General features: G+C 40.9%; 1 protein-coding gene and 1 long non-coding RNA gene across 2 annotated transcripts in view; one reads left to right on the top strand and one right to left on the bottom strand.

Annotated features, from left to right (window-relative positions):
• Positions 1 to 4,421: 4,421 nt before the first annotated feature.
• LOC138642547 (uncharacterized) overlaps positions 4,422 to 19,510 on the top strand; it is a 135,730-nt gene continuing 120,641 nt past the window's right edge. Inside the window, exon 1 of the long non-coding RNA XR_011314056.1 lies at positions 4,422 to 4,492. This is a non-coding gene — a long non-coding RNA (uncharacterized lncRNA). The remainder of the gene's footprint in view (positions 4,493 to 19,510) is intronic.
• WRNIP1 (WRN helicase interacting protein 1) overlaps positions 16,156 to 19,510 on the bottom strand; it is a 181,825-nt gene continuing 178,470 nt past the window's right edge. Inside the window, exon 7 of the mRNA XM_069730761.1 lies at positions 16,156 to 18,527. Within this exon, the coding sequence (XP_069586862.1) occupies positions 18,267 to 18,527 (261 nt within the window). The 3' untranslated portion in view covers positions 16,156 to 18,266. The remainder of the gene's footprint in view (positions 18,528 to 19,510) is intronic.

Here is a 19,510-nt window from a genome sequence, read left to right as displayed (position 1 = left end):
GTAAAATAAAACAAATTGGAGCTGAAATAAATTTTGTGTGAAAAAAAGTTAAATATTCATTTTTATTTAAACATTCCAAAAATTCCTGTGAAACCCCTGAAGGGTTAATAAACTTCTTGAATGTGGTTTTGAGCACCTTGAGGGGTGCAGTTTTTAGAATGGTGTCACACTTGGGTATTTTCTATCATATAGACCCCTCAAAATGACATCAAATGAGATGTGGTCCCTAAAAAAAAAATGGTGTTGTAAAAATGAGAAATTGCTGGTCAACTTTGAACCCTTATAACTCCCTAACAAAAAAAAATTTTGGTTCCAAAATTGTGCTGATGTAAAGGAGACATGTGGGAAATGTTACTTATTAAGTATTTTGCGTGACATATCTCTGTGATTTAAGGGCATAAAAATTTAAAGTTGGAAAATTGCGAAATTTTCAAAATTTTCGCCAAATTTCCGTTTTTTTCACAAATAAACGCAAGTTATATCGAATAAATGTTACTACTAAAATGAAGTACAATATGTCACGAGAAAACAATGTCAGAATCGCCAAGATCCGTTGAAGCGTTCCAGAGTTATAACCTCATAAAGGGACAGTGGTCAGAATTGTAAAAATTGGCCCGGTCATTAACGTGCAAACCACCCTCGGGGCTTAAGGGGTTAAAGTATGTTGACATTCATCTGCAGAAATATATGTCTCTAATACTGGCATACCTCAAAGACACAGGTCATGTCCTACAGATTCTAGAACAGGTCAACTGGAAATCCAACTACATTTTAGGCACGTTGGACATCAAATCACTATATACGGTATTAATCAAGAGAAAGATTGCAAAGTGGCAGGCTACTACCTCAATCTATTAGGCACCTATACAGCAACCCAGGTTGAATTTGTTCAAGAATGCATCCAGTTCATCCTGTAGCATAATTATTTTTTGTATGAGGATCAATAGTTCTTGCAAACGTGGAGTACAGCTATGGGGACCTGGTTTGCTCCCAGCTATGCAAACCTGCACATAGCGAAGTGGGAGGAGTCATATGTACACAAAGCCGGGCATGATGTTTTGGGGTTGCTTTGCTGCCTCTGGCACTGCACTGCTTGAACGTCTGCATGGCATTATGAAGTCTGAAGACTACCAACAAATTTTGCAGCATAATGTAGGGCCCAGTGTGAGAAAGCTGGGTCTCCCTCAGAGGTCATGGGTCTTCCAGCAGGACAATGACTCAAAACACACTTCAAAAAGCACTAGAAAATGGTTTTATGAGAAAGCACTGGAGACTTCTAAGGTGGTAAGCAATGAATCCAGACCTGAATCCCATAGAACACCTGTGAAGAGATCTAAATATGGCAGTTTAGAGAAGGCACCCTTCAAATATCAGGGACCTGGAACAGTTTGTCAAAGAAGAATGGTCTAAAATTCCAGCAGAGCATTGTAAGAAACTCACTGATGGTTACTGGAAGCGGTTGGTCGCAGTTATTTTGGCTAATGGTTGTGCAACCAAGTATTAGGCTGAGGGTGTCAATACTTTTGTCTGGCCCATTTTTGGAGTTTTGTGTGAAATGATCAAGGTTTTGCTTCATTCTCTTTTGTATTTTTTCATTTAAGGCAAATTAAATGAAGATAATAATACCAAAGAATTTGTGATTGCAATCAATTTCAGGAAGAAACTGAGTATTATTATTATTGTTTATTTATATAGCACCATTAATTCCATGGTGTGTACATGAGAAAGGGGTTACATATAGAGTTATAGATATCGTTTACAGTAAACAAATTTAGTGACAGACTGGTACACAGGGGAGAGGACCCTGTCCTTGCGGACTTATTCTATATTATCTGACAGAATTGCAGGGGTGTCAATACTTTTGGCCAAAACTGTACATAAAGGATATACAGGGCACCCGCTTTCACGGCACTTCAAAGAAAAACATAATAAATCCACTAAAGAAATGTCATTTAAGGGCATACAAGTGGTCCGCCAGAACACTAGAGGAGGCAATTTTATTAAATGTATGTCCAGGGATGAATTTTTACCCTAGATTCATTGGCCCGAAAAGGCCTAAACAAGGAACTGGAGATGTTCGCCTTCTAAATACACCAATAAGTGGTAATGAATACCTCAAGGAGTGAACATAACTACATTTATGAGTAATAAGATGGACCTTTTAAATATTGAAATATTTATATATATTTTTACCATTTGTATCCTCTAGTATAATTATATCCACAAGACTAGCTTCACACGAAACTGTAAGGTGGTGTGTGTGGCCTTGCACATTTTTATGCTTTTAGAGCCGTCGTATATGCCCATTACCGTGAGGTTTTAGTCGCAGTCTTTATTTTCATTCATTAATGAGTGATGTTTTAGACACCTTGACTCATGCACTATGCGTCAGGTCCTTTAATAACTATGTCATAAATAAAGGAGAGTTTATCTGTTTATATATATATATATATATATATATATATATATATATATATATATATATACTAAAAATACCCTTCCCCCCACTCGGGTCAATTTGTTCTATTTTGGATATTGCTTTCAGCCTCAAGCATACTTCATTAATCATTAACAACACATTATCCATTGAGACATTCATCCAAACACCAAATCAATCATTTTTACTATATGAGCAGTCTTGACATTTATACCATCCTTGCTTAAAAGTAACGAGTGCATCCCAAGCTTTTTACAAATAAGATATACGGTAATTCTTGCAGTAGGTTTGGAATTTAGAACCCTATGCCCATACAGAAAGTTATACAAAAAGTATATTAATGTTACCAATACATATCATTATGAGTGGCAAACAAATGAATCTGTGGAGGCTATAATTCTAAATGCTGGTGTAGCTGGGGGAGGTTGAGAGAAGGAGCACATGTCCGCATATAGTATATATAGAAGGGATCCTCCAGTGGGTGATAACCCTGACAAGGAATGCAGTTTTTTGAAACGCATTGGTTAGCCCGCTTGATCCCAGCGCCGCTCCGTGCTCAGTGTGACGTCACGTGGCCAGGGCCTGTCGGCCTTCTTTTTTCCCTGCATTGTATCCAGGGACGCCACTGGCTTCCCTGGCTCTGCTAAGCGCATCATCTCCCGGCCCCTTGCAGCTCCTTAACTCTCAGCAACCACTGGAGCTGAACAAACTTGCACCCAATTTGAATGTGACCGCACTACACGCTACCCGACTCATCACAGGTAAGGCAGTGACCGCATGTGCTTCCCACGTTTTACGCACCAGTGGGTTAGTGATTCCCCTCTGCCACCGCTACCATACTCTTGAGGAATCACAGCACTCAAATAACCTGTTTTATTCACGGTCGGTCCTAGTGATTACTGGCAGCTATACTTCACTGCGCATCCTTAACATTTGGTTTTGGTACAAGCTGCACCCGTCTAGGTGGAACTTGGGCACCCATTCCTAGGTGAACCTTGGGCACCCATTACTTGTGTTTGAGTCAGGAATAAGACGAGGTAACCCCTTGAACAAGGGGGCTATCAAGAACCACTTGGCCAGTGAATGACCACCCGTTATATTAATTTGTTCACAAGTCTTGCCTTTTCCTATAAACCCACCCTTTAGCGCGGCATCATCTTTTTGCATTTTTTAACTTCCTAGTTGGCAGATCTGGCACCATTTCTGTCTTGATTCCAGCAGCTGAGGACTGTTGTCTTGGGGGCCTGAGTGCCAGTGTATTCAATTTAACTTTGTATTTTAAGGTACATTATCCAGAGAGGGGATAAATAGTTTTTTTTTATTAGCATTTAAGGAAATCTGTCACCCCCAGGATGTATATGACCTACTAATATGGGCATACAGGTAATAGAAATGTTACACTAGTCCTACCTGTATGCCTCATATTAATGGTCTTGTTGAGAAATGATATATTCTGTCTTTATGTAAATGATTTCTTTGGGTGTGCGGAAACTGGAAGAAATCCCTGCCTCCTGTCTTCATTATAATACTACCCCTCCCATGCACATCAGTTATGGCTCCAGAATTCTGCGCCCCGCACTCCTGCCAAAATCCATACCTTTTCCTCTCTTCTATGGGCATTGAATTCAGGGATCTTCTGAGCAGTCGATGTCTGCTCCAGTGACCTCCGGCGTGTACGCCAAAAAGGTGCTCTCCCCTCTTCCTCCCTGCATAGTCATCGCTATATACACATGGTTCCTAGCTATGACTATGCAGGGAGTAAGTGGGGAGAGCACCTTATCATGCACGCTGAAAGGTCACAGTGACGCGCCAGCGCTTGCGCTTAAGATCCCTAAATGCACTGCCCATAAAAGGGAAGTATGGATTTTTCAGGGAGTGCAGGGTGCAAGATTCCAGGGCCATAATTGACGTGCATGGGAGGGAGATAGTATTACAAGGAAGACAGGAAGCAGGGATTTCTTCCATGCACCGCACGCCCCAGAGACTGGATGAAATCATTACCATGCAGAAAGAATATAACATTTCTCAAGAAGACCGTTAATATGAGTTATACAGGTAGGACTAGTTTAACATGTCTATTACTTCTATGCCCAAATTAATAGGTCATAAACATCCTAGAGGTGACAGATTCCCTTTAACACTACCATTATATATTACTATACACTCATGCATTCGAGGGAATAAAGGGAAAATATTTAATTAGTTACATTATAAGCAGTTTACTAATATACAGTACATTAAATCATTTAGCTTTAATACAAAACAGAAAACCTTTACTTGAAATGAGTTTTCAGGTTTGATCTTTTTCTATATTGCAGATCTTTAGTGGGTATATCAGTGACATTGTGAAAAACTAAAAATATGCCCAAGTGCCAACAAGCAGGTAGTTTCTACCCACCTACCTGTTGCGCCAAGCGCCATTCTTCCTTCACAAAGAAAGGTCACAGACCGCTCCTGCAGGGGATTCAGCTGCCTATGCTGAAGTCACGTCAAGAGAGCGGCTGTTTCTTTTCTACTCCGCTCTGTTGACAGAGGGACTTCGACGTCATTCTGATTGACAGCCGGATTCCTGCTGCCTAACTGAGGGAGCCATTAGCTGGAGATTAACAACGAAACACACACATCAGGGTGGGCGCCACACTGCCTGCGGTCCCCCGATTATCTTACTGCAGTGAGTATAGTTTATATTGCTACCGTACCATACTTCACCTATTTCTACAATCACTGTGCATTGTATATATTTGCGTTATTTAATCTACTATATACCTCAATCATATTCAATATCATTGATACACAATGCAGTATACAGTGGAGAAAATAAGTATTTGATACACTGCCGATTTTGCAATTTCACCACCTACAAAGAATGGAGACGTCTAATTTGTTTCGTAGGTACACTTCAACTGTGAAAGAATCTAAACAAAAAAATCCAGAGAATCACATTGCATGATTTTTACATAAGTAATTTGCATTTTATTGCATAAAATAAGTATTTGATACAAGAGAAAAACAGAGCTTAATGTTTAGTACATAAACCTTTGAGTCAGACGTTTCCTGTAGTTCTTGACCAAGTTTGCATACACTGCAGCATGGATTTTGGCCCACTCCTCCATACAGATCTTTCAGAATTCTGAGCGGTCTCTGGACAAAAATGAGTTTCAGCTTCCATTTTCTATTGGGTTCAGGTCTGGAGACTGGCTAAGCCACACCAAGACCTTGAAATGCTGCTTACGAAGCCACTATTTAGTTCCCCTATGTGTTTCGGGTTACTGTCATGCTTGAAGACCCAGCTTCAATGCTCTTACTGAGGGAAGATTGTTAGCCAAAATCTCATGATATATCCATCCTTCCTTCAATATGGTGCAGTTGTCCTGTCCACTTTGCAGAAAAGTATTCCCAAAGTATGTTTCCTCCACCATGCTTCACAGTTGGAATGGTGTTCTTGGGGTTGTACTCATCTTCCTCCATACACGACAAATGGAATTGATACCAAAAAGTTCTATTTTTATTTCATCTGACTACATGACCTTCTCCCATTCATCCTCTGGATCATCCAGACGGTCATTGGTGAACTTCAAATGGGCATGGACATGTACTGTTGTGAGCAGGGGGACCTTACAATCGCTGCAGGATTTTGATCCATGGTAGTGTAGTGTGTTATCAAAGGTAATCTTTGAGACTGTGGTTCCATCTCTCTTCATGTCATTGACCAGGCCCTCCCGTGTAGTTCTGGACGATTCCTGACCTTTCTCAGAATCACCTTAACTCACGAGACGAGACCTTTCATGGCGTCCAAGACAGAGCAACAGTGACAGTCATCTTATGCGTCTTCCAATTTTGTCTTGGCTATGGTGAAGAGGTTGGATTGTGATTGATTGTGTGGACAGGTGTCTTTTATACAGGTAATGAGTGCAGAGTAGGAGGGTTTCTTGAAGAAAAACCAGGTCTGGGAGAGCCAGAATTCTTGCTGGTTGGTAGATAATCAAATACTTATTTCATGCAATATAATACAATTTAATTATTTAAAATTCATATAATGTGATTTTTCTGGTTTTTATTTTTAGATTCTGTATCTCACAGTTGAAGTGTACTATGATAAAAATGTCAGACCTCTCTGTTCTTTGTAGGTATGAAGAAAAAAAAAAAAATCAGCAGTGTATCACATACTTGTTTCCCCCACTGTATGTTTTACTTTCATCACATTTCCACAACCCAGTATATGTTTTACTATATTTTAGCATTGTGCATAATTGTATTATCTAATTTGCTATATACCAGAATCGTATGTATTGGTATCCACAACACAGTATATATGTCTTTATATCAGGTTGACATGTTGTATGACCCTTTATTTTCCATGTTGAAAATATTTTAACCCCATCACGATATGTGCCGTACTAGTACTGCGCATATCGTGTCTCCCCCTTTGATGTGGGCCCCGGCGATGAGCTCACCTCAAAGCCGGGACATGTCAGCTGTTTTGCACAGCTGACATGTGCACGCAATAGCGGCGGGTGGAATTGCGATCCACCCGCCGCAATTAACTAGTTAAATGCCACTGTCAACTCTGACAGCGGCATTTAAGTAGCGCTTCCGGCCATCGGGCTGGAAATGCGCGCATCGCTGACCCGTCACGTGATTGGGGGTCTGTGATGTATTGGCATGACAACCAATACATGACAACCAGAGGTCTCCTAAAGTCCTCTATGGTTGTTGATGCCAGATTGCTGTGAGCACCAGTGGTCAGCGCTCATAGCACTGCAGCAATTCTACTACATAGGAGTGATCTGAGCATCGCTCCTATGTAGCAGAGCCAATGAGGCTATGCCAGCTTTTAGCCTCCCATGGAGGCTATAGAAGCAATGCAAAAGTAAAAAAAAAAATGTATTAAAAAATATGAATAAAATTAAAAAAATATAAGTTTAAATAACCCCCCTTTCGCTCCATTCAAAATAAAACAAACAAAAAAAAATCAAACCTGCACATATTTGATATCGCAGAGTTCAGAATCGCCTGATCCACCAATAAAGTTAACCTGATTGCTAAACGGCGTAGCGAGAAAAAAATTAAAAACGCCATAATTACATTTTTTTTGGTCACCACGACATTGCATTAAAATGCAATAACGGGCGTTCAAAAGATGGTATCTTCACTGAAATAGTATCATTAAAAACATCAGCTCGGCACGCAAAAAATAAGCCTTCACACAACAGAAGATCACGAAAAATGGAGACGCTACGGGTATCGGAATATTGCGCTTTTTTAAGCAAAGTTTGGCATTTTTTTCCACCACTTAGATAAAAAAGAACCTAGACATGTTTGGTGTCTATGAACTCGTAATGACCTGGAGAATCATAATGGTAGGTTAGTTTTAGAATTTAGTGAACCTAGCAAAAAAGCCAGTGCGGGATTGCGCTTTTTTGCAATTTCACCACACTTGGAATTTGTTCCCCGTTTTCTAGTACACGACATAGTAAAACCAATGGTGTCGTACTAAAGTACAACTCATCCAGCAAAAAATAAGCCCTCACATGGCCATATTGACAGAAAAAAAAAGTTACGGCTCTGAGAAGAAGGGGAGCAAAAAACGAAAACGCAAAAACATTTTTGTTACCTTCCTGATTTTGGAATAAACATAATTTGTAGCAACTTTGATTCTGGACGTTTTTTTCTCACCTTGCAAATTCCAGTATTTGGACCGATTGTCTGGGCCTGCCATCACTATACTACATAGGTTACTGCGTGACATTATTTTAGTTCACACATTTTTTTCACATTGTTTATAATTAGTGATGTGCAAACGCATTCCGATAAGGTTCTATCGGAGCATGCTAGGGTGCTAACCGAGTGACTGTGGCGTGTTCGAAAAATATGTCCCCACTCCTGCATGTCTTGCGGCTGTTTGGCAGCCGCAACACATGTAGGGATTGCCTATTTGTTAAGCAATTCCTGCATGTGTTGCAGCGGTCGAACAGCCACGGGATATATGAACGTGTAAACTTGGAACATATTTTTCGAGCACGATAAAGTCATTTGCTTAGCACCCGAGCATGCTCAAATAACACCCTATCTGAGCACGTTCACTCATCATTACTACCTTTTGTGTCATACACCTATGTGTTCCCTTTTTATCATATAGGACACATAGATTTGAAAGGATTTTGCATTATTTATTGCTGGGGTTCGTTAACCCCACCAAGCCACTTTGTATTTTAATAACCAAGCCTTATTTTTAAAATCTAACCAGCATCACTTTATGAGGAATTAACTCTGGAACACTTCAACGTAGCTCACTGATTCATTTATTTTTTCGTTGCAAGCTGTAAGTCACGTTAGTTGTAAATTTTGGTTGATATAATTTGCATTTACTGTATATACTCGAGTACAAGCCGAGATTTTCAGCCCACTTTTGTGGGTTGAAAGTCCCCCTCTTGGCTTATACTCGAGTCATACCCAGGGGTCGGCAGGGGAGGGGGAGCTGTCTAATTATACTCACCTGCTCCCCCGGCGCTGCAGCTTCTTCCTGTAGTGAGCAGTCACATGGTACCGCTCATTACAGTAATGAATATGCGGCTCCACCTCCCAAAGGGGTGGAGCCGCATACTCCTTATTGTAATGAGCGGTAATGGTGACCGCTAACTACAGGAAGAAAATGCGGCGTCGGGGAACAGACGTGCAGCGATGGCGCCAGGAACAGGTATGACGGGGCAGTGCACGATATTCACCTGCTCCTCGCTCCACCGTCGGCGCCGCTGTCTTCCGCAGTGATGCTCAGGTCAGAGGGCGTGGTGACGTGATTAGTGCGCGCGCCGCCCTCTGCCTGAACATCGGTGCGCAGAGGATGGGAAGACACAGCGGCGGTCTGCGGTGGAACGGGGAGCAGGTGACTATAGCAAGTGCCGGGGGGCCGGAGAGGTGAGTATGTAATTTTTTTTTAATTGCAGCAACAGCATATGGGGCAAATGTCTGTATGGAGCATCTTATGTGGCCATGTGCAGCATGATATGGGGGCAAATATCTGTATGGAGCATCTTATGTGGCCATGTGCAGCATGATATGGGGGCAAATATCTGTATGGAGCATCTTATGTGGCCATGTGCAGCATGATATGGGGGCAAATATCTGTATGGGGCATCTTATGTGGTCATGTGCAGTATTATATGGGGGCAAATATCTGTATGGAACATCTTATGTGGCCATGTGCAGCATGCTATGGGGAAAATATCTGTATGGGGCATCTTATGTGGCCATGTGCAGCATGATATAGGGGCAAATATCTGTATGGGGCATCTTATGTGGCCATGTGCAGCATGATATGGGGGCAAATATCTGTATGGGGCATCTGTATGGGGCTATGTGCAGCATGATATGGGGGCAAATATCTGTATGGGGCATCTTATGTGGCCATAATCCACATTTGTGGAGCATTATACTGGGCAAATATCTGTATGGAGCATCTTATGTGGCCATGTGCAGCATTATATGGGGGCAAATATCTGTATGGGGCATCTTATGTGGCCATGTGCATTATATGGGGCAGTTATCTGTATGGAGCATCTTATGGGGCCATAATCAGCATTTGTGCAGCATTATATGGGGCATATTTTAATATGGAGCATCTTGTGGAGCCCATCATACACTGTATGGAGCATCAAATGGGGCTCCTGATTCAATATGGATATTCAAAAACACTTAAACTACTGATGTCTCAATTAATTTTACTTAATTTATTTTGATTTTTGAAATTTACCAGTAGCCGCTGCATTTTCCATCCTAGGCTTATGCTCGAGTCATTAAGTTTTCCCAGTTTTTTGTGTCAAAAGCTTATACTCGGGTTGGCTTATACTCGAGTACATACGGTATTTATAACTTTTTTAATTTCACAACTTTCAAACTATTCATTTTTACACCCTTAAATCAGTCATACAACACAAAATAGTTAAAACCATTTCCCAATTCTGCTTTACATTAGCATCATTTTTTTGTTAGGACGTTAAAAGTTTATCAGCAATTTTCTGTTTCCTTGAAAATGTACAAAACCAGTTTAGCTGGCAATTAGCTGGCATTGATAGCAGGCACCATGCTGCGTTTGCAGAGACGCCGATGTGCTTAAACAGTGGAAACCCCAAGTAACCCTATACCCGTCAAGGAATTTATCTATGGGTTTGGTGAGAACCTTAAACCCACAGGGGCTTCCCAGAATTTTCATAACATTGCGCCGTGAAAATGAAAAAACTAAATGTTTTCCCATAAAATTGTTGCTTTAGCTCCAAATTTTTCATTTTCACAAGGGTAACATGAGAAAATGGACTGTACAATTTCCTATGTAATTTCTCCTGATACACCAGATATGATGGAAAACTACTGTTTGGGCGCACGGCAAGACTCAGAATGGAAGGAGCACTATTTGACTGTTGGAGTGCAAAATTGGCTGGAAAGATAGCGGACTCCATGTCGTGTTTGCAGAGCTTCTGATGTGCTTAAACAGTGGCAACCCCCCACAAGTGACCCCATTTAGAAAACTACACCTCTCAAGATATTGTGTGCTCCAGTTTAGGCAAATGGAAGGGCTTGGTAGAGCAGGAGCGCTATTTGATTTTTGGAGTGCAAAATTGTCCAGAATAGAGTGCGAATGCCATGTCACATTTGGAGAGCCGCCAAGGATGCAGAACAGCAGTAATCCCCATAAATGACCCCACTTAGAAAACTATACTGCTCAAAGAATTCCTATAAGATTTAGTGAGCATTTGAAACTCACACGTAGTTCACAGGTATAACATTGGGCTGTGAAAATGAAAAGTTAAATTTTTTTCCACTAAAATGTTGTTTTAGCCCCAAGTTTTAAATTTTTGGGCTGAAAGGTGGTGGTCTCATCTCATATGGGACAAACCTGGCGACAGGTGCACTATACGCGTTTAAAACCCTACTCACTTATATTGTACCATGTTGCAAAATGTCAGAACTAAGTGAGCAAACATGCTACATGAGAACCGAGCCTTAATTCGTTTTGCCCCCTTGCTTTGTAGATTTTTTTTTTAACTTCACAGTTTACAATAATGAAAAAATACAATTTTAATAGCAAAAAGAGAATTTTACACATGTAGCAGCAACTCTTCAAAAGAGTTGGGAAGTTTCCATTTGCTGCCAACAGCTGGGCAAAAATTAATGCAGACACAGACGGATTGGAGAAAATCCTAAGTAACAAGACAACTGACAGAATGCTGGAAGCACATATTCTGGGATCAGGTGCCGGTGAGATAATTAACCCCTTAATCCCATATGACGAACTATCCCGTCGAGGTGGGGTGGGCTTTAATTCCCGACGGGATAGTACGTCATAGGCGAACGGCCGCGCTCACGGGGGGAGCGCGGCCGGGTGTCAGCAGCTTATCGCAGCCGACATCCGGCATTATGTGCCAGGAGCAGTCACGGACCGCCCCTGGCACATTAACCCCCGGCACACCGCGATCAAACATGATCGCGATGTGCCGGCGGTATAGGGAAGCATTGCGCAGGGAGGGGGCTCCCTGCGGGCTTCCCTGAGCCCCCCGCAGCAACGCGATGTGATCGCGTTGCTGCAAGGGTCTCCTACCTTCTTCCTCCTTGCTGGACCCGGATCCAAGATGGCCGCGGCATCCGGGTCCTGCAGGGAGGGAGGTGGCTTCACAGAGCCTGCTCAGAGCAGGCACTGTGAAGCCTGCAGTGCTGCATGTCAGATCGGTGATCTGACAGAGTGCTGTGCAAACTGTCAGATCATCGATCTGTGATGTCCCCCCCTGGGACAAAGTAAAAAAAAAAATTTCCAAATGTGTAAAAAAAATAAAATATTCCTAAATAATGAAAAAAAAAAAAAAAATTATTCCCATACATACATTTCTTTATCTAAATAAAAAAACAATAAAAGTACACATATTTAGTATTGCCGCGTCCGTAACGACCCGACCTATAAAACTGGCCCACTAGTTAACCCCTTCAGTAAACACCGTAAGAAAAAAAAGAGGCAAAAAACAACGCTTTATCATACCGCCGAACAAAAAGTGGAATAACACGCGATCAAAAAGACAGATATAAATAACCATGGTACCGCTGAAAGCGTCATCTTGTCCCGCAAAAAACGAGCCGCCATACAGCATCATCAGCGAAAAAATAAAAAAGTTAGTCCTGAGAATAAAGCGATGCAAAAATAATTATTTTTTCTATAACAGTTTTTATCGTATAAAAGCGCCAAAACATAAAAAATGATTTAAATGAGGTATCGCTGTAATCGTACTGACCCGAAGAATAAAACTGCTTTATCAATTTTACCAAACGCGGACTGGTATAAACGCCTCCCCCAAAAGAAATTCATGAATAGCTGGTTTTTGGTCATTCTGCCTCACAAAAATCGTGATAAAAAGCGATCTAAAAATGTCACGTGCCCGAAAATGTTACCAATAAAAACGTCAACTCGTCCCACAAAAAACAAGACCTCACATGACTCGGTGGACCAAAATATGGAAAAATTATAGCTCTCAAAATGTGGTAACGCAAAAAATATTTTTTGCAATAAAAAGCGTCTTTCAGTGTGTGACGGCTGCCAATCATAAAAATCCGCTAAAAAACCTGCTATAAAAGTAAATCAAACCCCCCTTCATCACCCCCTTAGTTAGGGAAAAATTTAAAAAATGTATTTATTTCCATTTTCCCATTAAGGTTAGGGTTGGGGCCACAGTTAGGGTTGGGGCTAAAGTTAGGGTTAGGGTTGGGGCTAAAGTTACGGTTAGGGATTAGATTACATTTACAGTTGGGAATAGGGTTGGGATTAGGGGTGTGTCAGGGTTAGAGGTGTGGTCAGGGTTACTGTTGGGATTAGGGTTACTGTTGGGATTAGGGGTGTGTTTGGATTAGGGTTTCAGTTATAATTGAGGGGTTTCCACTGTTTAGGCACATCAGGGGCTCTCCAAACGTGACATGGCGTCCGATCTCAATTCCAGCCAATTCTGCGTTGGAAAAGTAAAACAGTGCTCCTTCCCTTCCGAGCTCTCCCGTGTGCCCAAACAGGGGTTTACCCCAATATACGGGGTATCAGCGTACTCAGGACAAATAGGACAACAACTTTTGGGGTCCAATTTCTCCTGTTACCCTTGGGAAAAAAACAAAACTGGGGGCTAAAAAATATTTTTTGTGGGTAAAAAAAGATTTTTTATTTTCAAGGCTCTGCGTTATAAACTGTAGTGAAACACTTGGGGGTTCAAAGTTCTCACAACACATCTAGATGAGTTCCCTGGGGGGTCTAGTTTCCAATATGGGGTCACTTGTGGGGGGTTTCTACTGTTTAGGTACATTAGGGGCTCTGCAAATGCAATGTGACACCTGCAGACCATTCCATCTAAGTCTACATTCCAAATGGTGCTCCTTCCCTTCCGAGCCCTCCCATGCGGCCAAACAGTGGTTCCCCCCACATATGGGGTATCAGCGCACTCAGGACAAATTGGACAACAACTTTTGGGGTCGAATTTCACTTCTTACCCTCGGGAAAATACAAAACTGGGGGCTAACAAATAATTTTTGTGGGAAAATATTTTTGTTTCATTTTTACGGCTCTGCATTATAAACTTCTGTGAAGCCCTTGGTGGGTCAAAGCACTCAAAACACATCTAGATAAATTCCTTAGGGGGTCTACTTTCCAAAATGGTGTCACTTGTGGGGGTTTCAATGTTTAGGCACATCAGTGGCTCTCCAAACGCAACATGGCGTCCCATCTCAATTCCTGTCAATTTTGCATTGAAAAGTCAAACGGCGCTCCTTCCCTTCTGAGCTCTCCCATGCGCCCAAACAGTGGTTTACCCCCACATATGGGGTATCAGCGTACTCAGGACAAATTGTACAACTTTTGGGGTCCAATTTCTTCTCTTACCCTTGGGAAAATAAAAAATTGGGGGCGAAAAGATAATTTTTGTGAAAAAATATGATTTTTTATTTTTACGGATCTGCATTATAAACTTCTGTGAAGCACTTGGTGGGTCAAAGTGCTCACCACACCTCTAGATAAGTTCCTTAGGGGGTCTACTTTCCAAAATGGTGTCACTTGTGGGGGGTTTCAATGTTTAGGCACATCAGGGGCTCTCCAAACGCAACATGGTGTCCCATCTCGATTCCAGTCAATTTTGCATTGAAAAGTCAAATGGCGCTCCTTCGCTTCCAAGCTCTGTCATGCGCCCAAACAGTGGTTTACCCCCACAGATGGGGTATCGGTGTACTCAGGACAAATTGTACAACAACTTTTGGGGTCCATTTTCTCCTGTTACCCTTGGTAAAATAAAACAAATTGGAGCTGAAGTAAATTTTTTGTGAAAAAAAGTTAAATGTCCATTTTTATTTAAACATTCCAAAAATTCCTGTGAAGCACCAGAAGGGTTAATAAACTTCTTGAATATGGTTTTGAGCACCTTGAGGGGTGCAGTTTTTAGAATGGTGTCACACTTGGGCATTTTCTATCATATAGACACCTCAAAATGACTTCAAATGAGATGTGGTCCCTAAAAAAAAATGGTGTTGTAAAAATGAGAAATTGCTGGTCAACTTTTAACCTTTATAACTCCCTAACAAAAAAAAATTTTGGTTCCAAAATTGTGCTGATGTAAAGTAAACATGTGGGAAATGTTACTTATTAAGTATTTTGTGTGACAGATCTCTGTGATTTAATTGCATAAAAATTCAAAGTTGGAAAATTGCGAAATTTTCATAATTTTCGCCAAATTTCCGTTTTTTTCACAAACAAACGCAGGTACTATTAAAGAATTTTTACCACTATCATGAAGTACAATATGTCCCGAGAAAACAATGTCAGAATCACTGGGATCTGTTGAAGCGTTCCAGAGTTATAACCTCATAAAGGGACAGTGGTCAGAATTGTAAAAATTGGCCGGGTCATTAACGTGCAAACCACCCTCGGGGCTTAAGGGGTTAATGAAGCCACACTTGCCATGGAATATGGCGCCTCCTATGAAGATGTAGCCAGAGTATGCCATGCCCATCCAACAGTACCAGAAGCCTTCAGAGAAGCAAACCTAGCTGCGTCATTGGGAAAAACCATTAATTTTTAAGCAGCTGGAGAAAGCGATTGTGTGCATATAAGAAACCTATAAGGGTCAGAGGCAGGTAATTAAATAATCGGTCAAGGTTTCATATTCTGTCCAATGAGCGCATGTCAGATCCAAACATTTAACAATGTTTGGAATTAGAAATGCACATGACTAATGCCTGTGTACAAAGCACTTAATATAAATGTTGGTTTATACAGAGAACCTGATACATTATTCTGGAAGCTATGTCTAAGGCTACTTTCACACTAGTGTCGTACGACGCATGTCGCAATGCGTCGTTTTGGAGAAAAAAACGCATCCTGCAAAATTGCTTGCAGGATGCGTTTTTTGTCCATAGACTAACATTAGCGACACTTTGCCACACGTCGCAACCATCGTGCGACGGTTGCGTCGTGTTGTGGCGGACCGTCGGCATCAAAAAAACGTTGCATGTAACGTTTTTTGGTGCGTTGCGGCCGGAACTCCGCCCCCTCCTCCCCGCAGCTCAGAATGGGGCAGCGGATGCGTTGGAAAAATGCATCCGCTGCCCCCGTTGTGCGGCGCTTCCACAGTATGCGTCGGCCCGACGCACTGCAATGGGCCGAGTACGACGCTAGTGTGAAAGTAGCCTTAGGTGATTGTTTGATGCGACAGATCTGTGAACGGGTCTGTCTCATGGAGATAAATTCATATTTGAAAAGACAAAAAAAAAAGCAATTACGGTAAGTAAATGAGAACACTCATAATTGTATGTTTATTAATGAATAGAAAGAACTAAAAACTAAATGACTAGTATTGTATTTGGATGAAAATTAAAACAAAAACTGTATTTACCTATTGAATTTATGTACGTTCCAAATCAGAAATGTATATTATCTTAATGTACTGACAAGCAGCAGATTTGCTACAGAAATAGCATGTAATTGGAATAGGCTTTACAGCAATCAATTCACCTGCTGCAGAAATAATCCCATTGGGATATATAGAATTAAGTACCAATAGTGATGAACGAATGTGCTCGGATAAAGTCTTATCTGAGCGTGCTCGAAAAATACTTTGAGTCCCACCGGCTGTTTGACAGCCGCAACACATGCAGAGACTGCCTATTTGATTAAGAATCCCTGGCATGTGTTGCGGCTGTTGAACAGTCGTGAGACATGCAGGCACAGGGAATCAAACATTTTCGATCACACTGAAGTCACTCAGGTAGTACCAGAGCATACTCGGATCACACCTTATCTGTGCATGTTCACTCATCATTAATTACCATCTATTTGTTTTTAGTCTGTATCTCATGACCTATCTGTATTCTGTAAGATTCTTTAAATATCACAAACATCTTGATGTCAAACATAATTTTCTGGCGTGTATAAGGTAAAATGAGAGGATAGTTTCCATTAAACAAAATATAAAATGCAGTTTTATCATATTTTGTCCTTTATTTACATTTAAATATTTATTCTAAGTATTATTCATATAGTGAGCCTATAAAATACTTGAGGATGCGTGTACATACACAGTAAAAGCGTTTCTGGTAACATTTGACATCACTTCTGATAATAGAACTTTTGCGTGAATGGTATAGTGCTATAGAGACTAGTAATACCAGGCATAGCAGATAATAAATATATAATGCTAAGCCTGATAAACGGGGGAACAGAGCCAGACTCCGATCTAATATTGATGGCCCATCGTAAAGGTTTTCTCATCTAAAAAAAATCTAGTTTTATTAAAAAATAAAAAATGTATTTATATGTATGTGCTCACTTATTTTAGAATCGGACTGCTTTGAAAGTTTGTTTATTGTACCTATTTCTCAATGGAAGCATGTGGCCAGCTTGTGGATGACATACCTTCTCATTGATCATTCTGCACCACGCATACTTCTAATAAGATTGTGAGCCCTCGCGGGCAGGGTCCTCTCTCCTCCTGCACCAGTTGTGACTTGTATTATTGAAGATTATTGTACTTGTTTCCATTATGTATATCCATCCTCACATGTAAAGCGCCATGGAATTGGCGCTATAATAATAAATAATAATAATAAACATGCGCAGGCAGACACCAGAAATGTGCTGCTTCTGGGTATATAGTGTTTCTTTATTAGTTGAGAGAGGTCTACAGGCGCCATGCATATTGGAACACTTCCTGCTCACTCTCCTCGCTAAAAAGCGAGATCACTCTACTTTACTAGAAGACTGCTCACTCCACCAGTGGTATGGAAATTATTGGTTTTCCCTGCTGCTCTGAAGTTTGTCTATCACTGTAACAGTGATCTTTCCCATGATCAGAACATTTCACTCTGATCATACCATAGAACAGAATGACTATGATGGAGAGTGAAACTGATGACTGCATGGGAAAAAAAAAATCTAAAACAGCAGTAGGTCTTACGTCCTTGTGAGCTGCGTGCACATTCACTCCATGAAACTGAAAATTGTTGAGCAGAGAGACCACAATGCTCAGAGCAGATCTATCAATCACTTTTATGCTATGGAGTGAAGCATGTCAAGAAGGGACAGCAACTTTTTACTGATAGTTGTATTAGCATACCACTTGCATTAGCAGCACTTTCTATAATCTTTTAATTACTTAAGTTTAGAATTTGGTTCTTTTTTTACCTGTTATATACTAAAATAAAAAAAGAAGGCTATTTTTTTTTTTATTATGATAGGTACTATTTTAGGATAGATAAATATTACATTTTACAGATTGGAAATGTAAAATAACACAAAAGGCCAATTTCACAGAACAAACAGTATGTTTCAAACAAATGTAATTCCTTTCACTTCTGGAGGCAGATAATCTTGACAGACTGGTTCACGAAACATGGGGTTATATTTGTAGTTTTTCCCATAACCTAAATTCTTCATTAACTTTGTTGGTGCATTACGCAGGTGCAGGGGGACTGATGGTAAAGGCCCCTTATAGTTTTTTAAGTGTTCTTTCACTTTGCTGTATGCACTATATGCTGCAATTGATTTGGGGGCATGTGCCAAATACATGACACACTGAGCCAGTATTACCTGTAAATTAAACAAAAAAAGATTGAATTCATCAGCAATTAGCTCATTAGTAGACAAATACTAAAGACTTTACTACTGCACAGCAGAATTTTCTATTGTGAGTACAGAAGCATATTAAAAAGAAAAATATTTAGAATTGAGAGTCCTCAGTGGTTGATACCTTTTAATGGCTAACTGAAAAGATGGTAACAAATTGGTTAAATTTCTAAATATGTTTTTGGCTAACAAGGTAGAAAGATATATAACTTTCTTACATTAAAAAGTAAAGCTCTTTTCAGTTCTGCATATTCCTGCAATGGACTGTAAAGCTCCAGCAGTAGATAAAGCCCCAAGGTCAGTCTCCTAAGACTCCACAGCCAGCAGGACAACCAGTCTCTAATATCCTCGCATTCATTACAAGGGAATAGATACCCAGGGTTCATCTCAGGACCCCTTCACACGTCAGTGTTTTCACACGCACACCCATTATAATCTATAGGGTGGTGCACCTGTCTGTTTGACCCATACGTGTTTTTTCCAGCAGCACGTAATACGTCCTGCACACGTATGACAAAGTGTGATATCCGTGTGAGACACACCAGATGTTTAGGTGTTAAAGGGAACCTGTCACCTGAATTTGGCGGGACTGGTTTTGGGTCATATGGGCGGAGTTTTCGGGTGTTTGATTCACCCTTTCCTTACCCGCTGGCTGCAATATTGGATTGAAGTTCATTCTCTGTCCTCCATAGTACACGCCTGCGCAAGGCAAGATTGCTTTGCGCAGGTGTGTACTATGGAGGACAGAGAATGAACTTCAATCCAATATTGCAGCCAGCATGCAGCCAGCGGGTAAGGAAAGGGTGAATCAAACACCCGAAAACTCCGCCCATATGACCCAAAACCAGTCCCGCCAAATTTAGGTGACAGAGTCCCTTTAAAGATGTGTAAATAGATAGATATGAGTTAGATAAATATCCGTGAAATATATAATTAGTACCGTGCAT

The sequence above is a fragment of the Ranitomeya imitator genome, chromosome 6 (assembly GCF_032444005.1).
Source record: "Ranitomeya imitator isolate aRanImi1 chromosome 6, aRanImi1.pri, whole genome shotgun sequence".
NCBI classification, from domain to species: Eukaryota; Metazoa; Chordata; class Amphibia; order Anura; family Dendrobatidae; genus Ranitomeya; species Ranitomeya imitator.
Note: the sequence above shows the minus strand (reverse complement) of the source record. Positions and strands in the feature narration are given on the sequence as shown.